This window comes from Patella vulgata, chromosome 8 (genome assembly GCF_932274485.2).
Source record: "Patella vulgata chromosome 8, xgPatVulg1.2, whole genome shotgun sequence".
NCBI classification, from domain to species: Eukaryota; Metazoa; Mollusca; class Gastropoda; family Patellidae; genus Patella; species Patella vulgata.
In genome coordinates, this window is record NC_065886.2 from 34,223,289 (window position 1) to 34,248,498 (window position 25,210).

The following is a 25,210-nucleotide window of genomic DNA, read 5'->3' on the forward strand; positions in this document are numbered from 1 at the left end:
GCATACGTTTTGTGTCTATCGTCCACTGGGACCGGGCCTTATAGTACACCAAAGGACCTTTCCCATATTGCATACGAGGGACGATTTTATTTTTTAGTTGGATTTCCTGTCTGTGTGTGTGTTTGGTTTTTATGGGTTGCAACTTGAGGTGGGGGATGGGGTGTGTTTGAATAATCCACTGTATAACTGTCGCTAAGATATGAAATAAGGTTGACATTTTAACACTGTATAATATAATTATATATAGTTTCTGATAAGATAATCTGTGTTATTTTTTTGTAAATACATGTAACATGTATTAATTCAACAGGTTGTAATATTCCCATGTTTAAATCAGTTTGCACTTTCTAGAATAGATTCAGTGGATGACCAGGTAGGATCTCTCACATTAGTAACGTGTCAATTTTGTAAAGATTTTTGATGGCTTGATCTGATTTCTTTGAATATTAAATTGATTATCTTGACATTGTATAAGAGTTGAATTGATGAAATGCAAAAGTACAAGAATCATCTGATAGCTATTTCCAGATGTGGAAAGTGACAATATTTCGGGTGGAACAGAAACGAACACTTTACAACTGGAATTGCAACTCTTTCCCGATACAACCAATCGTGAACCAAACTTAACAGGGTCTTCTTTCCCCGCTGTGGCTTCGCTAGATAGTAGAAAGTGACAGTGGGAATCTCGTTAATCCACTCATGCGCGTCACCAATTACATGACGAGGCGTGCAGTTACGCCCAACGTAATATGCCACCTGACCGACTCCCGCGCTAGGATTCCCCCTTCCGAGCTAGCAGCGGGCTGCACGGCCCCCAGAGCCAATCCTTCTCCCGAAGTTACGGATCCATTTTGCCGACTTCCCTGACCTACATTGTTCTATCGACCAGAGGCTGCGAACCTTGGAGACCTGCGGTGGGTTAAGGTACGGCCCGAGGTGGAAGCGTAAAAGACCCAGTTAACATTGATGGTTAGATTTACGTAAAGTTTACGTCATTATGGTTAGATTTTGGTTAGCGTCCAATAATGGTAAAATTCTTTGGTTAAATTTACGTTACTTTTACGTCATAATGGTTATGGTTACTTTTACGTCAGAAAATGACGTAAATGTAAGGTAAACTTTATGACGGATTACTAACCAATTTTTTTCGCTTTAAATACTTCTTGATTAAATAACATTACAAGTGTGTGCACATTCTAACAATTGGTAAATAGTTGGAATTCAGACATAATAATTATATATGTATTATTGGTTATAATTCTAACGTTATTCTAACGTAAATTTTACATCAGGTTTCTAACCGTTAGTTTATGCATAGAACTAGAATACTAACGGGAACGCCCACTCGGTGACGTATAACGGTGATGACATAATTATGTTGTACATCGCATGCGCGAAGTCAATAAGGCACAAGTAACTTCCGGCCGTATGTCAACATAGCAGAAGCGTACGACGTCCTGGAATTTCAAGAACTTGACGGTGTAATAGATGTAAGTTATTCATAATTTTAATGAGTTTTTTTTAAATTAGTTATATAACATACCATCGGGAGTATAAACCATTTATTTTCGGACATTAAATTATCCGAATACACGTTTGTGTATCATTTTCTACTACATATTATAAAATTATTATTAATAAATTATGATGACATTCACATTTTATTTAGGACTTGTTATTATTTTTATTTATTGTTTTGTGCATATTGTTGTTAGCCTTTGGCATGTCCGTGCCAGTTTTGGCTGGTTTCCCAGTGCCCTTTTCTTGTTTATAACAAGGGGTTTTACATAGGCTAAGCCTGTTCCCCAATCCCATTCAGACATCCTGATTAAAAATATTGTTTATAAAAAAAAAAATGTGTATTCTTTACTACAGCTTTTCTTTGCTAAAGATTTGTTTGAGACATCTCAACCTGTCGTTCCAGTAGCATCCGTAAGTTTTCTACATATACAACATACATACATATAGTCACATAGTGTTCGTAGCAAATGGGCAAGATTTGAAACTCATTATAGTCTCGACCATGTCTATATATTTTTTTTCTTCTCAAACGATCAAATTGCTTTGGAAATGAAATGAAATGAGGTTTAACGTCCTACTGTTCTGCTCCTATGCTGGGCTAATGAAGACGGGCATACGCCATAAGGTGTGATTTAAGGGAAATTTTGCCCGGGCAGCGGCACTATCACCTATTCTTATATCGAATTCCAACTGCCAAGGGATCTTTTACGTGCATTCCAATGTATACAGGTGACCTCGGGTTTTCGTATCATCCGAAGGATTAGACAGCTGTCCTTGTCAGGCCCTCCGTACTGCATCACTGACAAGGGGGAACCACGCCGGAAAATCTGGATGAACTTTCTCGGCAAATGTAGGGATCGATCACCCGACCTCCAGGCTAGCGAGCCAGCGTCTTACCCACTTAGCCACGTGAACCCAAATTGCTTTGGAACAGTTTTTTTTTATTTTGTATAATATTTACTTTAAAGGGACAATAACACTCTTGCTGGCTTGAAAGCTCCAGAAAATAAATAATATCTCTATCTAAGTACTAGATGTTTAAGTGTCCCACTTGTTGTGTAAATTATCCATTACATCCTATTTTACTTGTCCAGAGGGTTCGAAAATATTTTTAAATCGAAGTTTCATTTGAAAAGGTTTACGTTAGACGTTTCAAACCATTATGTTGAATTTTTTAAATAAGGTGTGTTAAGATGAAATTTGTATCATCAATTAATTGAAATATTCTAAAATAGTTAAATTTGTTGACCAGAATAAAGATTGGGACATATAATTCAGTTACAACAAGAGTGGTATTGAGCCTTTAAAGAACTGTATTAATTTGGTATCAAGCTCGTAATTAGATAAAATTGTGAGGGAAATTATAACCTCCAACCCTGTCTTTGGTTGTGTACAGATTTACACTGGTAATTTTAATTCATAGCTATTGATTTTGTTTGGTTTTTATTTACGTTGTTTTCATTGTTATTTATTTTCTTTTTAAGATTCAAACTAATCCAGTTAAATTTAATGGGAAAGTTCAAGTAGTGGTTATATGAAAAATGATCTGATGTTCACATGATCTCAAGGGTTTGCCGAACCTCAATCGAGTTTAACCCCAACAAGGAATATTATACATCAAAACTTGTCATCTGCCTGTGCATTTTCTAGTATAAGTTTATCATCATTTGGAACAAATGGTTAAATTACTATTCAAGATGACTAATTTAAAAAACAAGAACAACAATATGTGGTTGGAATGATCCAAGGCTCTGTTCAAAGATATTTTATTCACATGACAGTGATGCTTGTTAAATAAAACTTGTGAATTTAACAGATAATGACCATTGATAAACACTAAAGGCAAATAGAAATGCACAAAAAAATCCATAAGCTTATGATAATAACGATTAAAAATACATTATGCAAGAGCTAAATCTGCCTATTGCAGGTTTTCTTTAGGCCTGAAATGTTTTCTAAATTATTAATTAGACATTAATTAACTTATCCAGGCCCTAATCAACTCTCGATGGCATCGGATTTCTCCAATATTAAATAGATTAGAACAGTTCAGCCATATTTTGATTTAAGCTAAAAATGGAGGAGCGAGACTACTTCGAACAACCAGTACGATGGTTGAAATTATTGCACACGTCTTGTCAAACCTTCAAAGGCCTTCAAAGGCTAATATCTTCGCTCGCAATAGAGTAATTTGAATGAAATTTTCAAATTATTCATTTTACATTATTTATCTTCGAACTATTATAACAAGAATGGCTAGCTCTTTATCAAAATCTTACATAATGTATATTTAAGAATAATTTAATACATTTATAAAGCTCACACATTACAAGTTGTGCACCTGTATAAAATTTGTATAAATTTTGTTATCATTGTTAATATTTTATACTGAGATGCAATAAAAATAATACATCACTTTTATAAATAGATGAATGTAAATCTTGTTTGAAATGAATCCAGGTTTAACGCCCTACTTAGTACTTTTCAGTTCAATTTTGTTTTAAAGATTTGCTTTAATCTTGCAATTAAGGATGTAACAATATCATCAGTAACAACGCACCCCGAACAATTCTCAATCAAAAAAATTAAACCCAACAGAATCAGTATGTTGATTTTTCTGGTACACACGTGGGGTATATAATGCAGCTTTTAAAAAGCTAGGTTTTGTGCAACTGTGGAAGGTGCAAAGTTATGCCACGTCATCTCAGAGGTGCTATTTCATTGCGTCTCGATATATTTTGTTTACAATTATCAACCTGGCCCCAAGTTCACAAAGCATTCCCAGACTTAATAATTTGCTCAACTTTCAATCACTGTTTTTGAGAAATATCTTTGATCCAGAAACACAAAACTTTGCACATAGTTTCTTATTGATATATTTACATTAAAACAACAATAGTTAGTAAAGTGCTATATTTAAGTTAAAATAAGACAAACAATTTTGAGTAAAACCTTAACTTAAAAGACTGAGAATGCTTTGTGAACTTGGGGCCTTGTTTTCTTTTCATTACTTATTATCTACAATACAGTAATAACAAGAAATAAAAAATCTGTAGAACACTGCTGATTAAGTTCTAGATGTAATCCTAGATTCAATCACATTTATATTTTTATACTTCCAATATCGATATTAATTCCAATAGAGCCAGGTGATGTTTAGTTTAATTATACACTTTCTATTTTGTTGTATGAAATTATCTGTATAATCTGTGTTTTTGTTACTTTCATTGTGTGAAATGCTTGCAGCAAAGTGCTGTAAATAAAATACCTGACATCAATGATGACAGTTTAACTCTATAACTTCTCATTTGACCTCAAATCTATGTGGAGTGGAGTCAGTTGGAAGAAATAAATCAAAATGGAGTGAAATCTACATTTTAATCAAATTCGTACCACATGATTATATTCTACCACTTTTTGCTCGTTTATATGGCAACTATATATTATTGCTAAGCTATTTTTGAATTGTAAATTACATTTACAAGTATGTAAATATTGATTCTTTGAATTATATATTTTCAATCAAAATCTGAATATGCAAAATCTGAATATGCAATGTGCTATGTAGCCATATATGTGAAATAAACTATTATTATTGCTTTTTACTTTCTCTGTAAATCTCTGTTAATCTGTCGACAACTTAAACAAATTTCGATTTGAGTGTCCTCAAGAAAACTATTACATACAGAAGCAAGTACACAGATTTCGTAATTTATATGTTGACTTATTTGTGTTCATGAAAAGATCAACCTGTCTGATGTATCTTACAGTTGTAGGCTGACATTGAGAATAAGACTGTAAATGTTTTGATGTTATGCCCCTACATATCTTCATATTCTCAACAGTTCTTATAAGTAAATCTATAGATGTAACTTTAATTTGAACAGGAAACAAAAATTATTATATTGTTCTTCACAATTCAAGTCCTTGTCAATGGTTAAATGGTATGTTACACTTTTATCTTCAGTTTTAAACAGATAGATATAATCACTTGAAGACTGACATAGCCACAAAGCAGGCATTTGACATAAAAATGATTTCTGCAACATCTGAAAGGTTACTTCGTTCATATGTAAACATTGAGTTTCCTCGGTTTTCCTTGGACTCTGAATAAAATAGACAAATTCATAAAACTCAATTAAAACAAGAAGAATTGGATTCTCATACATGTATTCATAATTTTCTCGGTTTCTGAATAAAATCGAAAAAATTACAAAAGTAAATATAAAGAAGAATCGGATATTCATACAAGTATTTATAAATAAAATTATGGGAGATTACAGAACGAGCTAGCAGTTCTCATCATAATAGTTAAAAACTAGATAATGTAAAGGGAATTTGCTGAAAATTTCAGTCAAATTGATCCACCCTGAACCGAGTATTTAGTGGTTGAATTTTGGGCCTAGCCTCGATCATCATTACTAAGGTCGGTACGATTAAAAAAAAACATGGTCTCGATTATCCATTTTTTGATTTAATCAGAAGTAGCAGACTGGGCTCTAATCCAGTATATATCACAGGCTAGCGATGCCATCGAGCGTTGATTATGGTCTGGATAAGTTAATTAATGTGTAATTAATAATTTAGATAACATTCCAGGCCTAAAGAAAGACCTGCAATTGACAGATTTAGCTCTTGCATAATGTCTGTTTAATATTGATGAATTAAATGTTCATATACTGATCTTTTATAAGGAAACATCGAATGTTCATAATTATAATTAAGTTAACAGAAATTTAAGTTACCGGTGACTTCCTTGGATTCAATTTCTTTGTTGTTACGCTTTTCTGTAGAAGAATTAAGGTTGATACTCTCCCTAACCCTTCTTTTAATCTTCGATATGTGGACCCATCTGAAATATTCATAAAATCAAAATAAAAAGGTTCCTACATACAAAACAAAAGGTTCAGATATAATTATTTTTTTTCCATGCTTGTTGATTATTCATACCGGGAACAAGATTATTTCGGAATTTAAAAATAAAAGGATTTGACAGGTCAAGGTCAGTCATAAATAAATATACAATTTTAATTTTTATTAGTAATTCATAAAATTAAAGTAAAAGAAGATTGTTGAGAGAGAATCGTCATGCTGTCACACACTCATCGGGTGTAGTAATCGTCAATTTCATAACAAATTGAAAATAGACTAGGCCTAGCTACGGCACTAATGTAAACAAACCTATATGCATACAACTTTGATGAGAGAAGGGGTAAAATCTAACGGGCAAACATGAAAATACAGACATTCAGCTAGTATGGGTTTAACTTAACTTCATTGTTTCATTGTAGGTTGTCAGGGTGGACTGCCAACTAGAATCTACATAATTAATTTCTTTTGAGTTTTCACTTACTTTTTCAACGAAATAATCCGGCTCAACGTGTCTTGAACATATTGTCAAGGTCTTGTCATTTATCGGGTCTGATCTGGTAGACTGTATGATACGTAATGAGTCTCTCTCCACTCTGTTGTTTTTGGGTAAGCGATAGAATGATCAACCCCGATTTCTTTTATTGCAGGCGGAACATCCGAACAAAACACAATTCGCGCCAGGCATTTTGTTAGTGCGAGCAGAAACCGGAAGTACGCTGTGCCCGATATCAGCGTCAGAAGCCCGCCGTCACATAAGGTAGTGACGTCACACGGTGGGCGTTCCCGTTAGTATTCTAGTTCTATGGTTTATGGTTAGTTTTCTGACGTAAATCTAACGTTAGTTTTCTAACGTTAATATAACGTTAGTTTTCTAACGTTAATATAACGTTACTTTTATGTCATAATTTTAACCGTTAATTTAACGTTAGTTTTCTAACGTAAATCTAACGTTAATTTTCTAACATAAATCTAATGTTAGTTTTCTAACATAAACCTGATATTAGTTGTATAAAGTAAAACAAATGTCAGTTTAATTTCATGATACTAACAATTAAATTACGGTCATTTTTTATCCTTAGTTTTCTTACGTAAACAAATGTCAGTTTAATAACATGAGCACCATTTGTAATGAAGCGACTCGATGAAGAAGGCTAACCATATCCCACAGGAGAATACTGGTGTGGACTAGAATAAGCAGACGCCAAAGACTGTCATTCAATTTGGGCTTTTTGCATATTTTGTCGAACATAATTGATTAAAATATACAGTAAAACCAGATAAGACTGAACTTTATTCAGTTTATATACATTCATGTTATATTATTATATGCCTTGCTACCCATTTTTGTCCATTTCCAGGGGCCCAACAATAGAAATGAAATGGGGTTTAACGTCCTACTGTTCTGCTCCGAACTGGGCTAATGAAGACGGGCATGTGCCATACAGTGTCCTATGAGGGACATTTTGCCCGTACAGCGGCACTACGACCTACTCTTATATCGAATTCCAACTGTCAAGGGATCTTTTACGTGCACACTAATGTGTCAACAGGACCTCAGTTTTTCATCGGATCCGAACAACTAGACAGGTGTCCTTATCAGGCCCTACGTCCCGCATCACTTTCTCGGCCAATGCAGGGATCGAACCTTTTAACTACTTTAAGAATTTCAGCCTGTAAGCGACACATAAAGAGAAAAAGGAATGAATGAATGACCTACTCTCATTTCGAATTCCAGCTGTCAAGGTTTCGTTTACATGCACATGCAACATGAGCACAAGATCTTGATTTTTTGTCCTATTTGAAGGACTAGACACTGTCCTACATTAGAAACAGGGGGAAAATTCTATACCAGGATCGGACCCCTCGTTAGTTAGCCAGTGTGTTAACTTGAAAGTTAACCATTAGCCATTCAACCACGCCAGTGTGCTACAAGGGAGTTTTATCCGGACAGCTGTGCTAAGGCCTACTCATATATTGAGTTCCAACTGTCAGGGGATCTTTAATGTGCATGCCGATGTGTACATGGGACCTCAGTTTTTCGTCCCATCCGAAAGACTAGAAACCTGTGCAGTGCACAAACACATTCTCCTTATTATTCCTGTCTGTGACTACAGTAACTTGATATTGTACACATTGGAGTGCACGTAAACGATCCCTTGGTAGTTGGAATTCGATATAAAAGTATTTTGTTGTGCCGCTGCCCGGGCAAAATTTCCCTCATAGCACACTGTATGGTGTAGGCCCATCTTCATTACCCCGGTTTAGGAGCAGAACAGTAGGATGTTAAACCCCATTTCATTTCATTTCATTTTGTGTACATGGGACCTCAGATTTTCGTACCATCCGAACGACTAGACAGCTGTCCTTGTCAGGCCCTCTGTCCTGCAACACTGCCAAGCAGAAACCACATCGGAAAATCCTGATGAACACTAGCCAGTCAGTGGCTCCGGGGTCATAAATGTAGTGCCACAAAACAAAAATTTGCAGTTCACAAACACATTCTCCTTACTATTTGAGTCTGTGACTACAGCAACTTGAAAGTAGTCCAATTAATAGCCTTTTTTATGTGGTTTTGCAATCGAAATCAAACCTGAGAGGGAAAACAAATAATGATAATACATGAAAAAGTGTGGCACCATCCAAAGGGAGAGTGAGAATGAAATGGGGTTTAACATTCACTCGACACAAACTAGGTTATTTCAGGACTAACCGTAGGGGTCTTTAGCAGTGGGAGGAAACCGGAGCACCCAGAGAAAATCCACGGGGTTGGACAGACGTCCCTACTCCTTGTCATATTCAACCCGGGAATGGAACCCATGCCAGTTGACTCAATGACATACCTTATGATACAACACGCATGCGCTAAATCGATGGACACACTAGCCGAATCGTTCGGCTGAATGGGTGGACACACTAGCTGAATGCTTCGCCCGATTCAACCTGTCGGTTGCATCACCTTTCACGTCACATGATTAAACATGGCGGCGTCTGTGTCTTTAATCTATCATGTGACTTCTCGATATGAGTGGTGATTGGCTAATGAATTCTATATTCGGCCGAATGCTTCGGCGAAGCGAACACACCAGGCGAATATATACTATTCAAAAAAAGTAGGGGATATTTGATTTTTAAGTGTTATTAAAGTCACCTAATGAAACTGACGAAGAAAGAAATGACAAAATGAAATGAAGTTCACATTCATCGATTTATTCCAAATGATCGTTAGACTAAGTAAGGCACAGACTGACCATTATAAGGGTAAAATGATACCCGGGGTCAAACAGCAAAGTTACCACAGCATCACAACCAAGTCAGTAACGGGTAAATCCTCCTCTGTTTGCCAAACAAGCATTGATCCGACATGGCATACTCCTAATGAGACGTCTAAGGTCATTTTGGTCCAGATTGTCCCATTCCTGTTGCAACGCAGCAGCAAGTTCTTGGACATTGGCAGGACGTTGTTGACGTTGACGTAACCTCTGTCCAAGCATGTCCCAGACATGCTCGATGGGGGAGAGGTCGGGACTCAGTGCTGGCCAAGGTAATGTGGTGATGTTCTGTTGTTGGAGGTAACCTGTAACGATCCTGGCCCTGTGACATCTTGCGTTGTCATCCTGGAAGATGAAACGGCGGCCATGACGTCGTGCGAACGGCACAACATGGACTGCCAAGATGTTGTCCCGGTAGTACTGGCCTGTAACACGCCCTGCAACAACATGTAAAGCCGTTCTTCCAGCAACAGTGATGCCTCCCCACACCATAACAGAACCACCCCCAAATCGATCATGTCAGATGACGTTAACGTCTTGGAAGCGCTCGTTTCGACGACGCCACACCCTCCTACGTCTGTCCAAAAAATCAACAGTGAACCTTGACTCATCTGAAAACATCACATTGCTCCAGCGTCGATTATCCCAGTGTTGACGATCCCTACACCAACGACGTCTTGCCTGAATGTGATGATCTCTCAAACAAGGGATCACGCGAGGACGTCGGGCGCGAAGGTGATCCCTATGCAGTCGATTCCGAATCGTCTGGCCACTCACTCTCACACCAGTGTCTGTTTGAAGACGAGCGCTGATCTGATTTGCTGTGATGACACGATTTCTCAAGGCCAAGGTACGGATAAATCGATCCTGGGCTTGAGTTGTCGCCCTTGGTCGACCTGAGCGTGGTCTGTCCTGTACAGATTGTGTATCACGGTATCTGGACCATAGCCTGCTTATGACAGACTGAGAAACATTCATCGTCCGCGCCACAACCGCCTGTGTTGTGCCGATCTGTAGCATGCCAAGGGCACGTAACCTTTCATTTTGGGTAAGCCGACGCATATCAAAATTTGTTTTCTGGTCACTAAAACAATTAAACTGATGTTTCCACCCTGGAATTCAATGCCACAATGACTGTAACATTCAAAGTCAGAGTCGTGCAAATCTTGGGTTGGACCCCCATGATGATCCCAAGCATCACCTGCATTCCATGCGGTAGCTATTGGTGCGTTTGGGCGTCAAATGTAACTGGAAATGTTTCTTCTGTTAGGTTCTATAGTGACTTTTTTCGTAGTCATTTGCATATTTTAGTATTATGCCCCCAAAATCAAATATCCCCTACTTTTTTTGAATAGTATAATTGATTCGGGCGAATTATTCGGCCGAATGACAGTGGACACCGAATCATTTGGCTAGTGTGTCCACCGCCTAACCATTTGTCCATCCGACCCTCCGCCAGTGCGTTACCAGGGAGTTTTGTCTGGACAGGAGTGCTAAGGCCTACTCTTATATTGAATTCCAACTGCAAGGGGATCTTTAAGTGCATGCCAATGTGTACATGGGACCTCAGAGAGAATGAAATGGCATTTATCATCAACTCGACACAAACTAGGTCATTTCTGGACTAACATATATAGTTTAATTTTATTTCAATAATTCGCGTGCCCGTAGGGGTCTTTAGCAGTGGGAGGAAACTGGAGGACCCAGAGAAACCCATGAAGTTTGACAGGCGACCTTACTCCTTGTCATGTACAACCAGGAAATCGAAACCACGCCAGTCAATCATACCTTATGATACAACGCGCACACGCTAACCATTTGGCCATCCAACCTCGCGCCAGTGTGCTACAAGGGAGTTTTGTTTGGACAGCAGTGCTCAGGCCTACTCTTATATTGAATTCCAACTGCCAGGGGATCTTTTATGTACATGCCAATGTGTACATAAGACCTCAGTTTTTCGTCCCATCCAAACGACTAGACAGCTGTCCTTGTCAAGCCCTCCGTCCTGCACCACTGACAAGCGGAAACCACGTCGGAAAATTCTGATGAGCTTTCTCAGGCAACACTGTGAGCGAACCTGTGACCTCCAAGCAAGCCAGCCAGTGTCTTATTCACTCAGCCACTGTGGCAAAGGGGTCATAAATATAATTCCACAAAAAACCTGTGCAGTTCACAAACACATTCTCCTTACTATTCGAGTCTCTGTGACTACAACAACTACTCGAAAGTAGTGCGAACTGTAAATTTTATTTTGTTAAACTATCGTAAGAAAAGAAACATATTGAATATGCTTGTCAATATTCTTTCTCTGTCAGAGCAGCTAAAAGGTGAAATTGTCTTCCAAAAACTCTTTGTGAGTCCTCTTCCATCCAAAACTTAAAAAATCATTATTTCAAAAATGGTGTTGAGAGAGAGAGAGAGAAATGGGGTTTAACGAGAGAGAGAGAGAGAGAGAGAAATGGGGTTTAACGTCCACTTGACACAAACTAGGTCATTCGGGACTAATATATAGTTTAATTTTATTTCAATAATTTGCTTGCACGTAGGGGTCTTTGGCAGTGGGAGGACCCGGAGAAAACCCATGAGGTTGGACAGGCGACCCTACTCCTTGTCACGTATAACCGGGGATTCGAAACCACGCCAGTTGACTAAATGACAGGTCGTCACCATTCGGCCATCCAACCCCCAAAAAATGGTGTTGAAATGGGTGTTTTTGTGAATGCGCTTAGAAATACTCATGTGTAATGAAGTGCTATAATTGAACCATAATAATAATATAGTAGGCCTAGTGGACTCCTCCGTCTCATTTTGGTTGAATGTTTGGAAATTTGATGGCTAATTAGATTTAGGACACTCTGGCATATTTTCTAGGCTTGGCTTCATGTGGCCTGTTTTCCATGCATACAAGAATTAACCAATTAGAAGTTAAACAAAATAAAATCTGTTCCAAAATATTACAATACTTTTTTTTATTTCATTGCCCAAAACACCTTTACAGCCTGAATGTTAATTTTGGGGCAGCGTTTAACTGCATGGGTGGTAATTGAATTTATTAAATTGACTAACTTTTGCACAATAAGTAAATATAAATTATCTTTATACCCCAACTCAGACAAGTTAGTGGCCTTTCAAACCAATTTAAATTCGGTCAAAATTTGTAGAAATTTAGATATTATTTTATTGCATGTGTGTACAATTTGTTATGTGTCTAAGCTCTGTTACCACAAAAAATATATTTAATTTAGTCCTTATAGTAGATTCTATCACACGTTTGAAAGTTGTCCAACGGTCGAATAAATATGTTGTAGTTTAACCTAGATAAATATAAGACTGGGAAAATAAATATAAAAAAAATTCCGACATCTTAAAAGTAGATACCTATATTCGCAATGGAAATATTATTTTAAAAATCGGGATTATTTAATTTGATACAACTGAATAAAATGGCTCTAGTCGATCTATTTAAAAAAACATCAACCAAATATACGAGTTTGGCTACTGCCAGTGCAGTACTGCATCCGTCGTGATCCGAATAAAGCTGCACGTATGTATATTATATCATGTACATGCTTTAAAAAAGGCCTCTGAATCATATAATAATTTCTTCAATTTTACTATTCATAGGCCTAAAATATTACGTAGTTATAGAATATATATAAAATATTGAAGTGCGTAGGCCTACAGTTGATAGTCGCATAGACTCCGTTATCTACGTATATGATATATGCCGCCATTTTGGGTCAAGGTCAAGATAAATTACAGTCAATACAAATGAATAACTACATCTATTGATTATTAAATGTAATTTCTATTAACTGATTTCAATGTTAGGTGGTCTATGTTTGTTGTCTTTTTCAGTATATTGTCCACATTGATTAAACTATCATTATTAAAATCATTTTGATTCTTCTATATTTGTACGTACTTTTTCACAACTCTGAACCCGGAAGCGAGGTATTCTGGGAAGGTTATTTTAAAGATGGCGGGCGTTTTGGAATTTATTCGTGGAGTGCATGAGAAATGTTCAATATACAGCTACTTGGATTACACAAACAGAGAAAGATAGATTATACCAGTTAAATTGAGAGGTTTTTATTTGAAAGTAAGTTTTTTCTTATATCCCCGACTGCTGATATACACGTATACTGAGACTACAAATTCAGCGATATGAAAAGAACTTACAATACAATGTAATAGTAGTAAAAATACTAATAAATACTATTCACACAGATTTTATATTATTTCTGTCCTTATTTTTCTAATTTTTCACCGTAATTCTTACTTCTGTAAGACGCCAGGTTACGAAACAGTTTGCTTTTGTGAAAAAAAAAAATTACTATCAGGTTATTACTGTACACATTTTCATTTTTACTTAATTAATAATTACTTAGACCTTTTGGACTAAAAAAAAATATGTCCTCACTACTCAACGCTGCAGGCTTTGGCACATGACATTTTTACTTTCATAGCATTGGCAACACTTTAATCTCAATCTTCTCTGATTCTAAATAGCAGAAATATAGCAAATTCTTCTGTAACACTGTAATCAACCAGAACGTAATTCCAAACTTGACGTCTCCCCCATGGACCCCGGCTGCTATTGCTTTTCATCAAAAATCTACCTGCTGTGCATAACTAAAGTTGACTTTTGAGCGCACGACAGAGAGTCTGGAGAGGGCCAACGCCAGTCTCTGCAGGCTGGGGCCAATGTAGTCTTTCGAATGGGACAAAAAACCAAGGTATTTTGTACACATTGAATGATAATTTAAACCTAATTTCATTTTGATTTTGGAGTATAAAAGTTGCTTTAATTAAATTTTTTTTTGTTTTTTTTTTACAGATCCTATATTTGAGCACCATTCATGGCAGTCATGTCGAGGAAGTTATAAAAAGGTTGATAAGGGCTTTGTATATGGAAGCTAGAGACATTACTACTTATCATACACAACTATTTGTCACATACCGACTTGGGATTGAAACCAAGCGACTGAACTCAATAACACTCCTCAATAACACTCGTCTATGAAACCACCCAGATGGCAAAGAAATAAAGACTTTTTAATTATGTACCGAACTCATATATGTATCTATGGTAGCACAAAATTCACCAGAATGTAGGCCAAAGCTTTACTTTACAAGCAGTAGGCTTAAAATATTTTCCGTCTGATCTTGTAAGAGTCAATTGTTTATGAATAGTTTGCCTCAAGCAGATATCCTGTCACTGTGTCACAGTATCATATAACCGCTCTTTGGCTTGAACTGAGTTGTATCAGTGAGTTGAAAATCTACTGCAGCCAGTATATTAGATTCAAAATTCTAACGAGCTTTCGTCTAACTTCTAACTTCTGTTCATGTATTTTTTAACTTCTATTCATGTAATTTCTAACTTCTATTCATGCATTTTGTTAAATTAAGACAATGTATAATCCAACTTCTTTATTTGTTCAGTGTAAATTTTAATTCTATTCCATCTTATTTCTATTATTTAGACGAAAAACGTCTTCTTAATTTTTACACTTCTGCCTAGCAACCATCATTATGAAGTCATTTGGTGTCGCCACTGCGTGCTCATTTTTGGTGATTGCGCACCTGGTCGGGACCATTGTGTTGATATAAACGACACATTCTTGATAAAGACGAGAGTGTCCTCGTGGAAACGTTGCTTTATATTAAACTCAGTAAGAGTTATCTATAAAATTGTACCCTGTGTAAATGTAGACCAACAGTATATAAATATTAATTGGCTCAACTGTAAAAAAAAATCAAAATAAAATTCTCCAAATCCTGCACTTGTCTTAAAAAAAATGAACAAATGCTGTTTAGCTTGTATTTGAAATAGAAAATGAAATATAATGGGGTTTAACATCCTACTATTCTACTCCGAACTTGGCTAATACGCCATACAGTGTGCTACGAAGGAAACTTTGCCCGGACAGCGGCACTACGGAACGATTAGACAGCTGTACTTGTTAGGCCCTCCATCCTGCATCACTGACAAGGAGGAACCATGCCGGAAAATCTGGATGAACTTTCTTGACCAATGCAGGGATCGAACACCCTACCGCTAGGCTAGTGAGCCAGCGTCTTACCGACCGTATTTGAAATCGTATTTGCAAACCATACATAGATATCACGTTCAATGTTGTTTGTGGGGTTGGATGGCCGAAAGGTTAGCACGTGCGCGCTGTACCATAAGGTATGTCATTGAGTCAACTGGTGTGGTTTCGATTCCCCGGTTGTACGTGACAAGGAATAGGGTCGCCTGTCCAACCTAGTGGGTTTTCTCCGGGTCCTCCGGTTTCCTCCCATTGCTAAACACCCCTACGCGCAAGCGAATTATTGAAATAAAATTGAACCATGTTAATACCGAACCTGAAAGTAGTTTGTGTTGAGTGGACGTTTAACCCCATCAGACTCTCTCTCTCTCGCTCTCTCTCTCTCGAAGTTGTTTTCAATTTTAGCACTCCACCAAACCATTCAACTGGACTAAGAGCGAGTCGTTTGTATCAACAGAATGGTCCCGATCAGGTGCTCAATCGCCAAATTGAGCGAACGGTGGCGACACCAAACGACGTCATAATGATGGTTGCTAGGTAGAAATCAAAATTCTAAATTTGTTTACCATTCATGCTTAACATGTAAAGTGACTAGCCATTTTTCGCCTTAATAATAGAAATAAGATGAAACAATTAAAATTTACACTGAACAAAAAAAGAAGTTGAATTATACATTGTCTTAATTTAGAAATTACATGAATGGAAGTTAGAAATTACAAGAGTAGAAGTAAGAAATTAGACGATAGCATGTTAGAATTTTGAATCTAATATACCACCATAGTATACGGGGAAACTTTTTAAACCCTTACAAATTCTTCAAATTTTTGTGATAGATCAATAATAGCAAAAATCTGTGTTAAAATTATATTTGTAATGTGTTTAACAAATTCTATCACACATGTAAAATTGGTGTAATTAAGTATATACCTTATTTCAATATTGGGGTATTATATCGTTGCCCTGACTGTTTGTTTGTCCAAATTAGTTTGTGATTGTGAAGGTGACAGTTTTTTATACGCTAACATTTTCATGTAGACGTATATTTTTGTAGCCCCTGTCCGTCCGAACGTCCACAATTGTTTGTGGGACCGTAACTTCATGGATTATGGCCCCTGATTGTACTGAAAGTCATGTTTTAAGCTTGTGGACCCTATAGAGGTCAAAATTTTTATACGCCCACATTTTCATGTGGACGTATATTGTGGTAGCCCCGGTCCGTCCAGACGTCTGTACACAATTGTTTGTGGACACTCTACAGGTCACAATTCTTATCCGATTTTGACGAAACTTGAAATATAGGTTTATCTCCAAAGGATCTTGGTTGCTTTCGATATTGGCATGTATCTGACCGTAACTTCTTGGATTATGGTCCCTGATTGTACGAAAAATCAAGTTTTTAGCTTGTGGACCCTATAGAGGTCACAATTTTTATACGCCCACATTTTCATGTGGACGTATATTGTCGTAGCCCTTGTCCGTCTGGACGTCCACCCGTTTTTAGCTTGTGGTCTCTATAGAGGCCACAATTTTTATACGCCCACATTTTCATGTGGACGTATATTGTCGTAGCCCCTGTCCGTCCAGACGTCCATCCGTTTTTAGCTTGTGGTCCCTGTAGAGGTAACAATTTTTATTCGATTTATAAAAAAAAACCATGTGTATATATAACCATTACACACTAAGATCTTGGTTCCTTTTCATAATCGCGCATATCCGAACGTAACTTCCTCGATTATGGCTCCTGATTGTTCGAAAAATCGCATAATCAAGGTTGAATTCGAATTTAGGGAAAATCAAAATGAAACTGCCTGACAAAATGTGTAAAAGTATGCAATATGAAGGCATTGGATACTCAAGATTTTAACTGGCCTGCAATTTAAAAATTTAATTAAAAAATGGGAAAGTGAGGCCAAGTCTCGAATATACCTGTGTCCTCATTACCACAATGCACACATCATGTCGAAACTAGAAACTGTGATAACTTGGCTCAGAATGAAGTAATTTGAATGAAATTTTCATTTTACATGTATATTATTTATTTTTGAACAATCATAGCAAGAATGGTCAGCTCTTTATCTAAATCTTACAGAAAGTATCGTTAATGTATCTTTTTCAAATTTTGTCCCCACCCCCGCAGATTGGCTGCAAAACCTGTGAACACTGCCCTATAATTTATTCACATTTGTTTCAAAGTTGGTGTGAAGCATAGATATTCAGTATTCCACAAATTTCCTTTCCAGTATTATCCCACCTAGTTCGAAAACCTTTAGCAAACGTGATAGAGGCCGTAGGGGTTTTTTTTGGTTTTTTTTATCAAATTTGGTCAACGTCACAGTTTTCCTTTCTGATATACTGCTGAATGTGTTGGCGTATTTCCACATTTTCAAAGTTTTTCTCGAAGACCATTTCCTAAATTGTCACCAACTTAATGCTGTGGATAAACTGTTACAATTTAAATGTCTACTTTTGTATTTTATTACATTATATATGTATTTTTTGAATAAAGTATAGATACTTGTAGTATATTTTGTTGAATAATTATGTAAGTTGTACTGGTTTTTTGGCGTTTGGTTGTAATTACATTTAGAATTCTGAATGGTTATTGATAAATACATGTATAGAGAGAAATGGGGATTAACTTCCACTCGAATCACACTAGGTCATTTTGGGACTAACATGTGGTTTAGTTTTATTTCAATATGTGACAAGGAGTAGGGTCGCCTGTCCAACCTCGTGGGTTTTCTCCGGGTCCTCCGGTTTACTCCCACTGCTAAAGGCCCCTACGCGCAAGCGAATTATTGAAATAAAAAATTGAACCATGTGTTAGTCCCGAAATGACCTTATTTGTGTTGAGTGGACGTTAAACCCGATTTCTCTCTCTCTCTCTTAATTCAATGACGGAACTTATGATGCAACGAACATGCGTTAACCGTTTGACCACCGAAACCTCGAGGACGAAATAGATAGAGAGAAATGGGGCCTACGATTCAGTTTCAGTTCAATAATTGTTTGCGCCAGGAGTCTTTAGCACCTCATATGGTTGAAGATTTGGTTATTGGTTGACTGAATTTTACAATTACAACCTTATATTAAAGGTTTTAATTGCTCATTTGACATTAGAATTGCATCCGAAAATGATGTTTATTTAATGTTAGATTTACGTTAAAATGGTCGGTTAGATTTCCATCATTTTGCTCATCCTTTTAACGAAAATTTAACGTCAGGAAATGACGTTAATCTAATGTAGAGTTTACGTCATTTTTACGTCATATTTACGTCATTTTCTGACGTAAATCTAACGTAAAGTTTACGTCATTTTCTGGCGTAAATCTAACATAAGTGACGTAAACTTTACGCAAAATTTACGTTAGATTTACGTCAGAAAATGACGTAAACTTTACGTTAGATTTACGTCAGAAAATGACGTAAATATAACGTAAAAATGACGTAAACTTTACGTTAGATTAACGTCATTTCCTGACGTAAAATTATCGTTAAAAAGATGAGCAAAATGATGGTAAACTGACTGACCATTTTTACGTAAATGTAACGTAAATTTAACATCATATTGTTATGTGGGGAGGCAGTCTTTGCTTTGAAATTAACCGGCTGAGTTTCAAGAACCGTCGAGTCGTAGCCGAACAGGCCCCCACTGGAGTCGGCTTTGCGGCTAAAGTTGATGGCTCTCAATCTCAGGCAGAACCGTTTCACTGAAAAAAAAACTTGTGTTGGATCAAGTACTTGTGTTAAAACTAATCTACACAAGTTTGTGTAGTTTTGGATTGCATTAACACAAACTTGTGCAGATTTCTAAAATCTTGCGCTCTTTCATATCATTAACACAAGTAATTTGTTTTCTTTTAAAAATAAACTCCATACAAAGTCTGAATTCGGGAGTCAACAAGTTTAAGAAAAGTAATAAAAGGCTTAACTCGAATCCCGAAAATTACATGCTGTTCTTAACTGGAAGGGTGTGAATACTAATTAATCAACTGATTTATTAAATGAGGGCACACAAGCGAGACTTCATGATCATTTAAAATATGTAAAACAGTAAAAGCATTGAAACCATATGCATGTCTTATAAATCACGGTAGACCAAACTGGTTATTTTCACGTTTATTTACTCGGACAATTGCCATACAGACTTGAATGTTAATTGGTGTTAAGTTGTCTGTATAGTTAAAATACCTGGTTGTTTATTTTTATTGGCCCAATAAACTGACAGATCAAAGGATATATAGTGTACATGTGAATTTAGCCACCCTGGTGTTATCAAAAATTGACACAATGTTCATTGGAAAAAAATGAGTAAAACTCTTAATAATGTAATTGTTGATGTAATCGAAATTGGACAGTATTGATTAACTGAAAAGTAACCAATCAAATTTAATTAACCATTAAAAACCTTTTTTTGCAATTTGTTAGGGGTTGACCCCCTTTTTTTTAATCATAAATTGACTAGTCTAGACAGTGAGATGGTGGATGTTTGCTTTCTTTGTTTGAATCTGACTGATTGTTTGGGTTGATCTGGATCTCCAGCTGTATGGAATGACAAATTTACATACATGTAATTGTTCACAATCGAAGGCTGGACTGTGATTAGCTAATGATATATCTAGCTGGTACTATTCGATTGATTACAAAACAATTCCATAGCACAGAATGAATATATGTTTACCCTGTGACAATACACAGAATGTGCGCCTTGACTTGATTTGGTTAATGTATCATTCATGTGATAAAGAATAAATTAAATCCACTACTGCCCTTCCTTGATTGGTCAGTGAAAAATCATTCGGCTCCATTTGGTATTACACGAAAACAATTCAGAAATCTCGAAAGGTTTAATTCAAGGTATAATCTGCAAAGACGGAGCCCATAGATACAGAGGATGCATGCCACATAGAACAAGACACCCATGTTAATGCCACGCTTAGACAAGTTCAAAGATTTTGGATATTTATATACATGTAATATTTAACTTCGTGACATCATGTTAATTTCTTTCAGAATGCTACAATTGTTATTTTTGGTTGCTCTAATCGGCTTTGGGTAAGTTAATATTTTAAAATCAAGTTAATAAAAAAAATCCAAACTTTTTTTTAACATGATTAAAAATCTGAATATCATGTACGATAAATTTTTAGTTGTAAAAGCTTTTAGAGTTTTATAATGGTCAGGTCGTGTTACCCAACTGGTCATATAGCAGATAATGTCAACGTCAGAAAACTGTTCGTCCAGGTCGACATGGATAAAGATTCTTCTCTGAGCATTCAGGATTTTGAGGGAATTTTTAAACGTTTTGACTTGAATGGTAAGTAGTTAAAGAAATGTAATTGGGCATAACGCCCTACTTTTCTGCACCGACTGGGCTAATAAAGACGGTAGTTCTTAAGGACAGAGTTAACATGAACTGAAATAATAAATATATATGGAAGCAGTGGCAGACTTATAGTGACCGACGTAGTATATATGGTTTTGGGGCGAGAACATTTTGAAAATTTGGTGTGTTAATGGTGACTGTGGCGCATGTTTGAACTCGAATAAAACATTTAATTACATCAGCTGCATCATCCCAACCAACAAAAATCTCAAATTTATACGTTTCATAGAAACAGGATAATAGATCATTTAATATGGGAGCATTGCTACTAGCAGGTAGTTTACATGTATATGCAAGAGATAATCTAGCAGATAAGTAATAAAAACTGATTAACTTTGTTTGTATGATGCTGTCAATGGCCCACAGTGTTTGTATGATGCTGCCACGGACTCACAGTGTTTGTATGATGTTGTGAAGTGATCATTGTGTTCGTTTGATATAAAGGGATCAGTATCATACTATGATGTTGTAGAATCCGATAAAGAGCACAATATTGTTTGTAAAATGTTTCAAAGTGGTCACTGTGATTATGTGATATTTCAAATTGATCACCATGCTTGTATGGTGTTTCCAGTGTGTGTATAATGTTTCAAATTAAATCACTCTGATTTTGTAATTGTGTTATAGGTGATGATAAAGTAGAAAGTAAGGAGTTTGTAAATTACTGGGCTATAGAAAACCTTGGTACCCCACCAGAAGCTGTATATCTGTTTTATAATCTTGATGTGAATAAAGATGGGGTCATCTCTCACTCCCCAGATCTACCATTCATATTCACTTGGTTTGATTCAGATAGTAAGTTATTTGGTCTATAAGTGTACTACTTTATCACAAATATAAATTTCAAGGTCTACGATGGTGGTAAAACCACCACTTATTCCCAGGTTCAAATATAGTCAATGCTTCACTCTTGCCATTATTAATATTTGTGAGAGGGGAAGGTATACAAATTGTAAAGTGCAATAGATAATGACAATAATAATAAGCGGTTGCCATGCAAGACACGCCGTATGCGACAGCATACAAAAGAGATTCTACGTACAATCAGGGGCCATAATCCAGGAAGTTAAGATACAGGCAAGTATCGAAAGGAAACCAGATCTTTGGGATATAAACATATATTTTAAGTTTCATTGAAATCGGATAACAATTATGACATCTAGAGGGTCCACAACCTTGGTATTACATACTTTTACTCTTTTTGCGTACAAGGAGCGGCCATTTTGTAGGACAGTTTCAGTCCGAGTTTCACGAAATTCGAACTCAACCGTCATTATGGTGTAATGGTGATAAACATTTGTGATAATCCATAATCCAGGAAATCACGGTCCGATTGGCGAAAATATTGAAAAGAACAAAGATCTTTTGGATATAACCATATATTTTAATCAGCAAATTTGCATAAAAATTGTGACTTTGGTCTGATTTTATGAAATTTTAACTTATCCATCATTAGGGAGTAACAGTGATATATTTAAACGGTTTTTAAAATTGTGAATTTTAGAGGGGACACAAACTCATGGACCATAATCCAAGACGCTACGTTCCGAAAGACGAGAATATCGAAAGGAGCCGCGATTTTTTTGGATATAAACATATATTTTAAGTTTCACAAAATCTGAATACAGGGTCAACAACTTTTGTATTACATACTTTTACACTAACTGCGTACAAGGAGCGGCCATTTTTTTGGGCAGTTTTGGTCCGATTTTCACAAATTTCGAAATCAACCATCATTATGGCGTAACTATGATATATTCAAACGTTTTTGTAAATTGGATAAAAATTGTGATCTCTAGAGGGACTAGAGGCTAAAAAGGCGATTTTTCTTACAATCAGGGGCCATAATCCAGGAAGTTTACGTTCTGATATGCACGAATATCGAAAAGAACCAAGATCTTTGGGATGTATACAAACATTTTAAGCGTCATCAAAATCGGATCAGAATTATGACCTCTAGAGTGTCCACTACCTTAATATTCCATACTTTCACACACTATTTTTGCATACAAAGAGCGTCCATTTTGTCGGGAAGTTTCAGTCTAAATTTCACGAAATTCAAACTTGACCGTCATTACGGTGTAACGGTGATAATCCCCCCACCCCCACACACGCACAAGAAAATTTACGAAAATTTGACTATTCCAACCACTGAATACAGCAACTTCAAGGTGGTCTAATTTAACCTAATTAAAATGACCGACTTGAATTCCAATCAATCGTTTAGTCCAAGGAGACAGGACTGTCGGGAGAAATTTGAACTGCTGCAAACACCTTTTCCTGCTATTTCAGTCTGTGAATACTAAACTTCAGTGTGGTCCAATATAGCCTAACTTTGGTGGCTGACCTGAATCCCCATCAACCAATCAATCGTTCCGGGGTAGGGGTGCTTCGCCCTCCCCGAGAAAATTTTGAAAATTTAACTACCGCGAATTCGTTTTTCTGCGTCTCTAGTCCGTGTGGTAAGCAACTCTAATGATTTTGTAACCGAAATCCCACTCTATGCAGACCTGAATTCCAACCATCCAATCGCAGTGTTGCAGCTGCATTCACAAAATAATCGTTGCCCGAAAAATGTCGCACCAAGTAGAATGGCTGCAGACAAAATGTCTTAATCCATAGGCAATTTAGTACAAATTCGTGATATATAATAAAAAGAAAAGTAAAATTAGTGTTTTATTAGATTTCGGTTACTTTATTTTGCCAACCAGATGAATTCTTTTTTTTTTACTTTACCCGTCTGCTTTTAGGCCTATGTTTGGGAGATAAACTGTACACATTCCAAGTTTCGTAAAAAAATGTGACCTGTAGACTGTCCACAAACAGGGGCGATGACAATATACGTCCACATGAAAATGTGGCTGTATAAAAAAAACCCTATATAGAATTGGTAACTCCTCCGTTGGGTTAAATCACCATGCGGGATGGGGGGGGGGGGGGTCTGACAAGGAACAATACCTAGTTATGTGGTAGGTCCTGTGTACACGTTGACAGTTGGAATGTGAAATAAAGAGTAGGCCACAGGAAGCTGTACCGGCTAAATTTCCCCCATATTACACTTCATGGCAATTTGAGCCGAACAGTAGGATGTAAAACCCCATTCCATTTAATTTCTATGTTTGGTTCTAGTTTGATGGCAGGATTCCCATACCTGAGTTTACTAACCATACAGAAATAAAAAAATGTGGGCGTATAAAAACATTTTAAAGCAAAAGAACAATGATTAAATAAATCTCCCAAATCCCCCAACTAAAAGTGCTAGAGTATTTTTAAATGACAAAAGTATGCATATATTGTTTTATATTTATTTATAAAGCTTTCAACCAAATTTTGTGTCATTCATTCTATTCGTATACCTAATTAAAGATACATTCCCATCAAAGTATTTATCAGATAGTTATTTCCAATAAAAATATGGCAATCTTGATATTATATGGAAATTAGAGACAACCTTATCTTATTAGAAAAATACTGAACTGAAAACGGTGGGAAAAGAAATGGACAGAGGATTAATCCTAGAATTTACTCTGGCTTCGATATTTATGGTATATGGAAAGAAATTAATGATAAATACTAGCTAACAATTGATCCACCCCAGTCAAGTCATGTGAAAAACAAGGCTGCTTAAAATAGACTTTTATGGCTTGGGGAAGTTTCTTGAGATTAAAATGTATCAGGAGGGATGTGAAGCAACCTGTTGATAGATAAATTAGTTTGAATATGTTCTAGTCCAAATATTTTATTAAATCACACAGTTTAAAGTAAAATCTTTCTGTTATATCAGCTGATTCAGAGTTTTGTATTGTTTTAGATAATGGACAAGTAAATGAAGCTGAGTTTGTGGTAACCTGGCAGAAACTAACAGCCTGGCAATAAAATATCAAAATTATAATGTGTGTATGTTTGTACAAATGATAGGTTGCCAGGCAATGAAACATACATCCACGAGTAGCTAAGTCACCCAAACAGACCGCTGTCCCATTGTATTATTTTAAGTTAACTGGCACATTTACAAGACACTAAAAATTGATCTTCTACAACAACCTGTGAAGTAATTTTTGGAAATAATTTAACTTTGATAGGCTTATTCCTGTAATAGACTTCCT

The 25,210-nt window shown here is 36.3% G+C and overlaps 1 protein-coding gene and 1 long non-coding RNA gene across 2 annotated transcripts; both read left to right on the forward strand.

Moving 5' to 3' along the window:
• Positions 1–321: 321 nt before the first annotated feature.
• LOC126829382 (uncharacterized) lies at positions 322–24,996 on the forward strand. The gene is made up of 5 exons (XM_056102947.1): positions 322–373; positions 20,732–20,773; positions 20,902–21,035; positions 21,732–21,899; positions 24,916–24,996. Exons 1-5 carry the CDS (start codon positions 366–368, stop codon positions 24,978–24,980), a joined length of 417 nt encoding a protein of 138 aa, XP_055958922.1. The 5' UTR covers positions 322–365; the 3' UTR covers positions 24,981–24,996.
• Positions 1,347–3,393, forward strand: LOC130014073 (uncharacterized). Its single transcript, XR_008789034.1, has 3 exons — positions 1,347–1,490; positions 1,876–1,932; positions 3,006–3,393. It is a non-coding gene; the product is annotated as an uncharacterized LOC130014073 (long non-coding RNA).
• Positions 24,997–25,210: the final 214 nt, after the last annotated feature.

Coding starts and splice junctions, on each gene's coding strand:
- LOC126829382 (XM_056102947.1), top strand. Junction 21,036..21,731: donor TAAACGTTTTGACTTGAATG/GTAAGTAGTTAA, acceptor ATTGTGTTATAG/GTGATGATAAAGTAGAAAGT. Junction 21,900..24,915: donor CACTTGGTTTGATTCAGATA/GTAAGTTATTTG, acceptor GTATTGTTTTAG/ATAATGGACAAGTAAATGAA.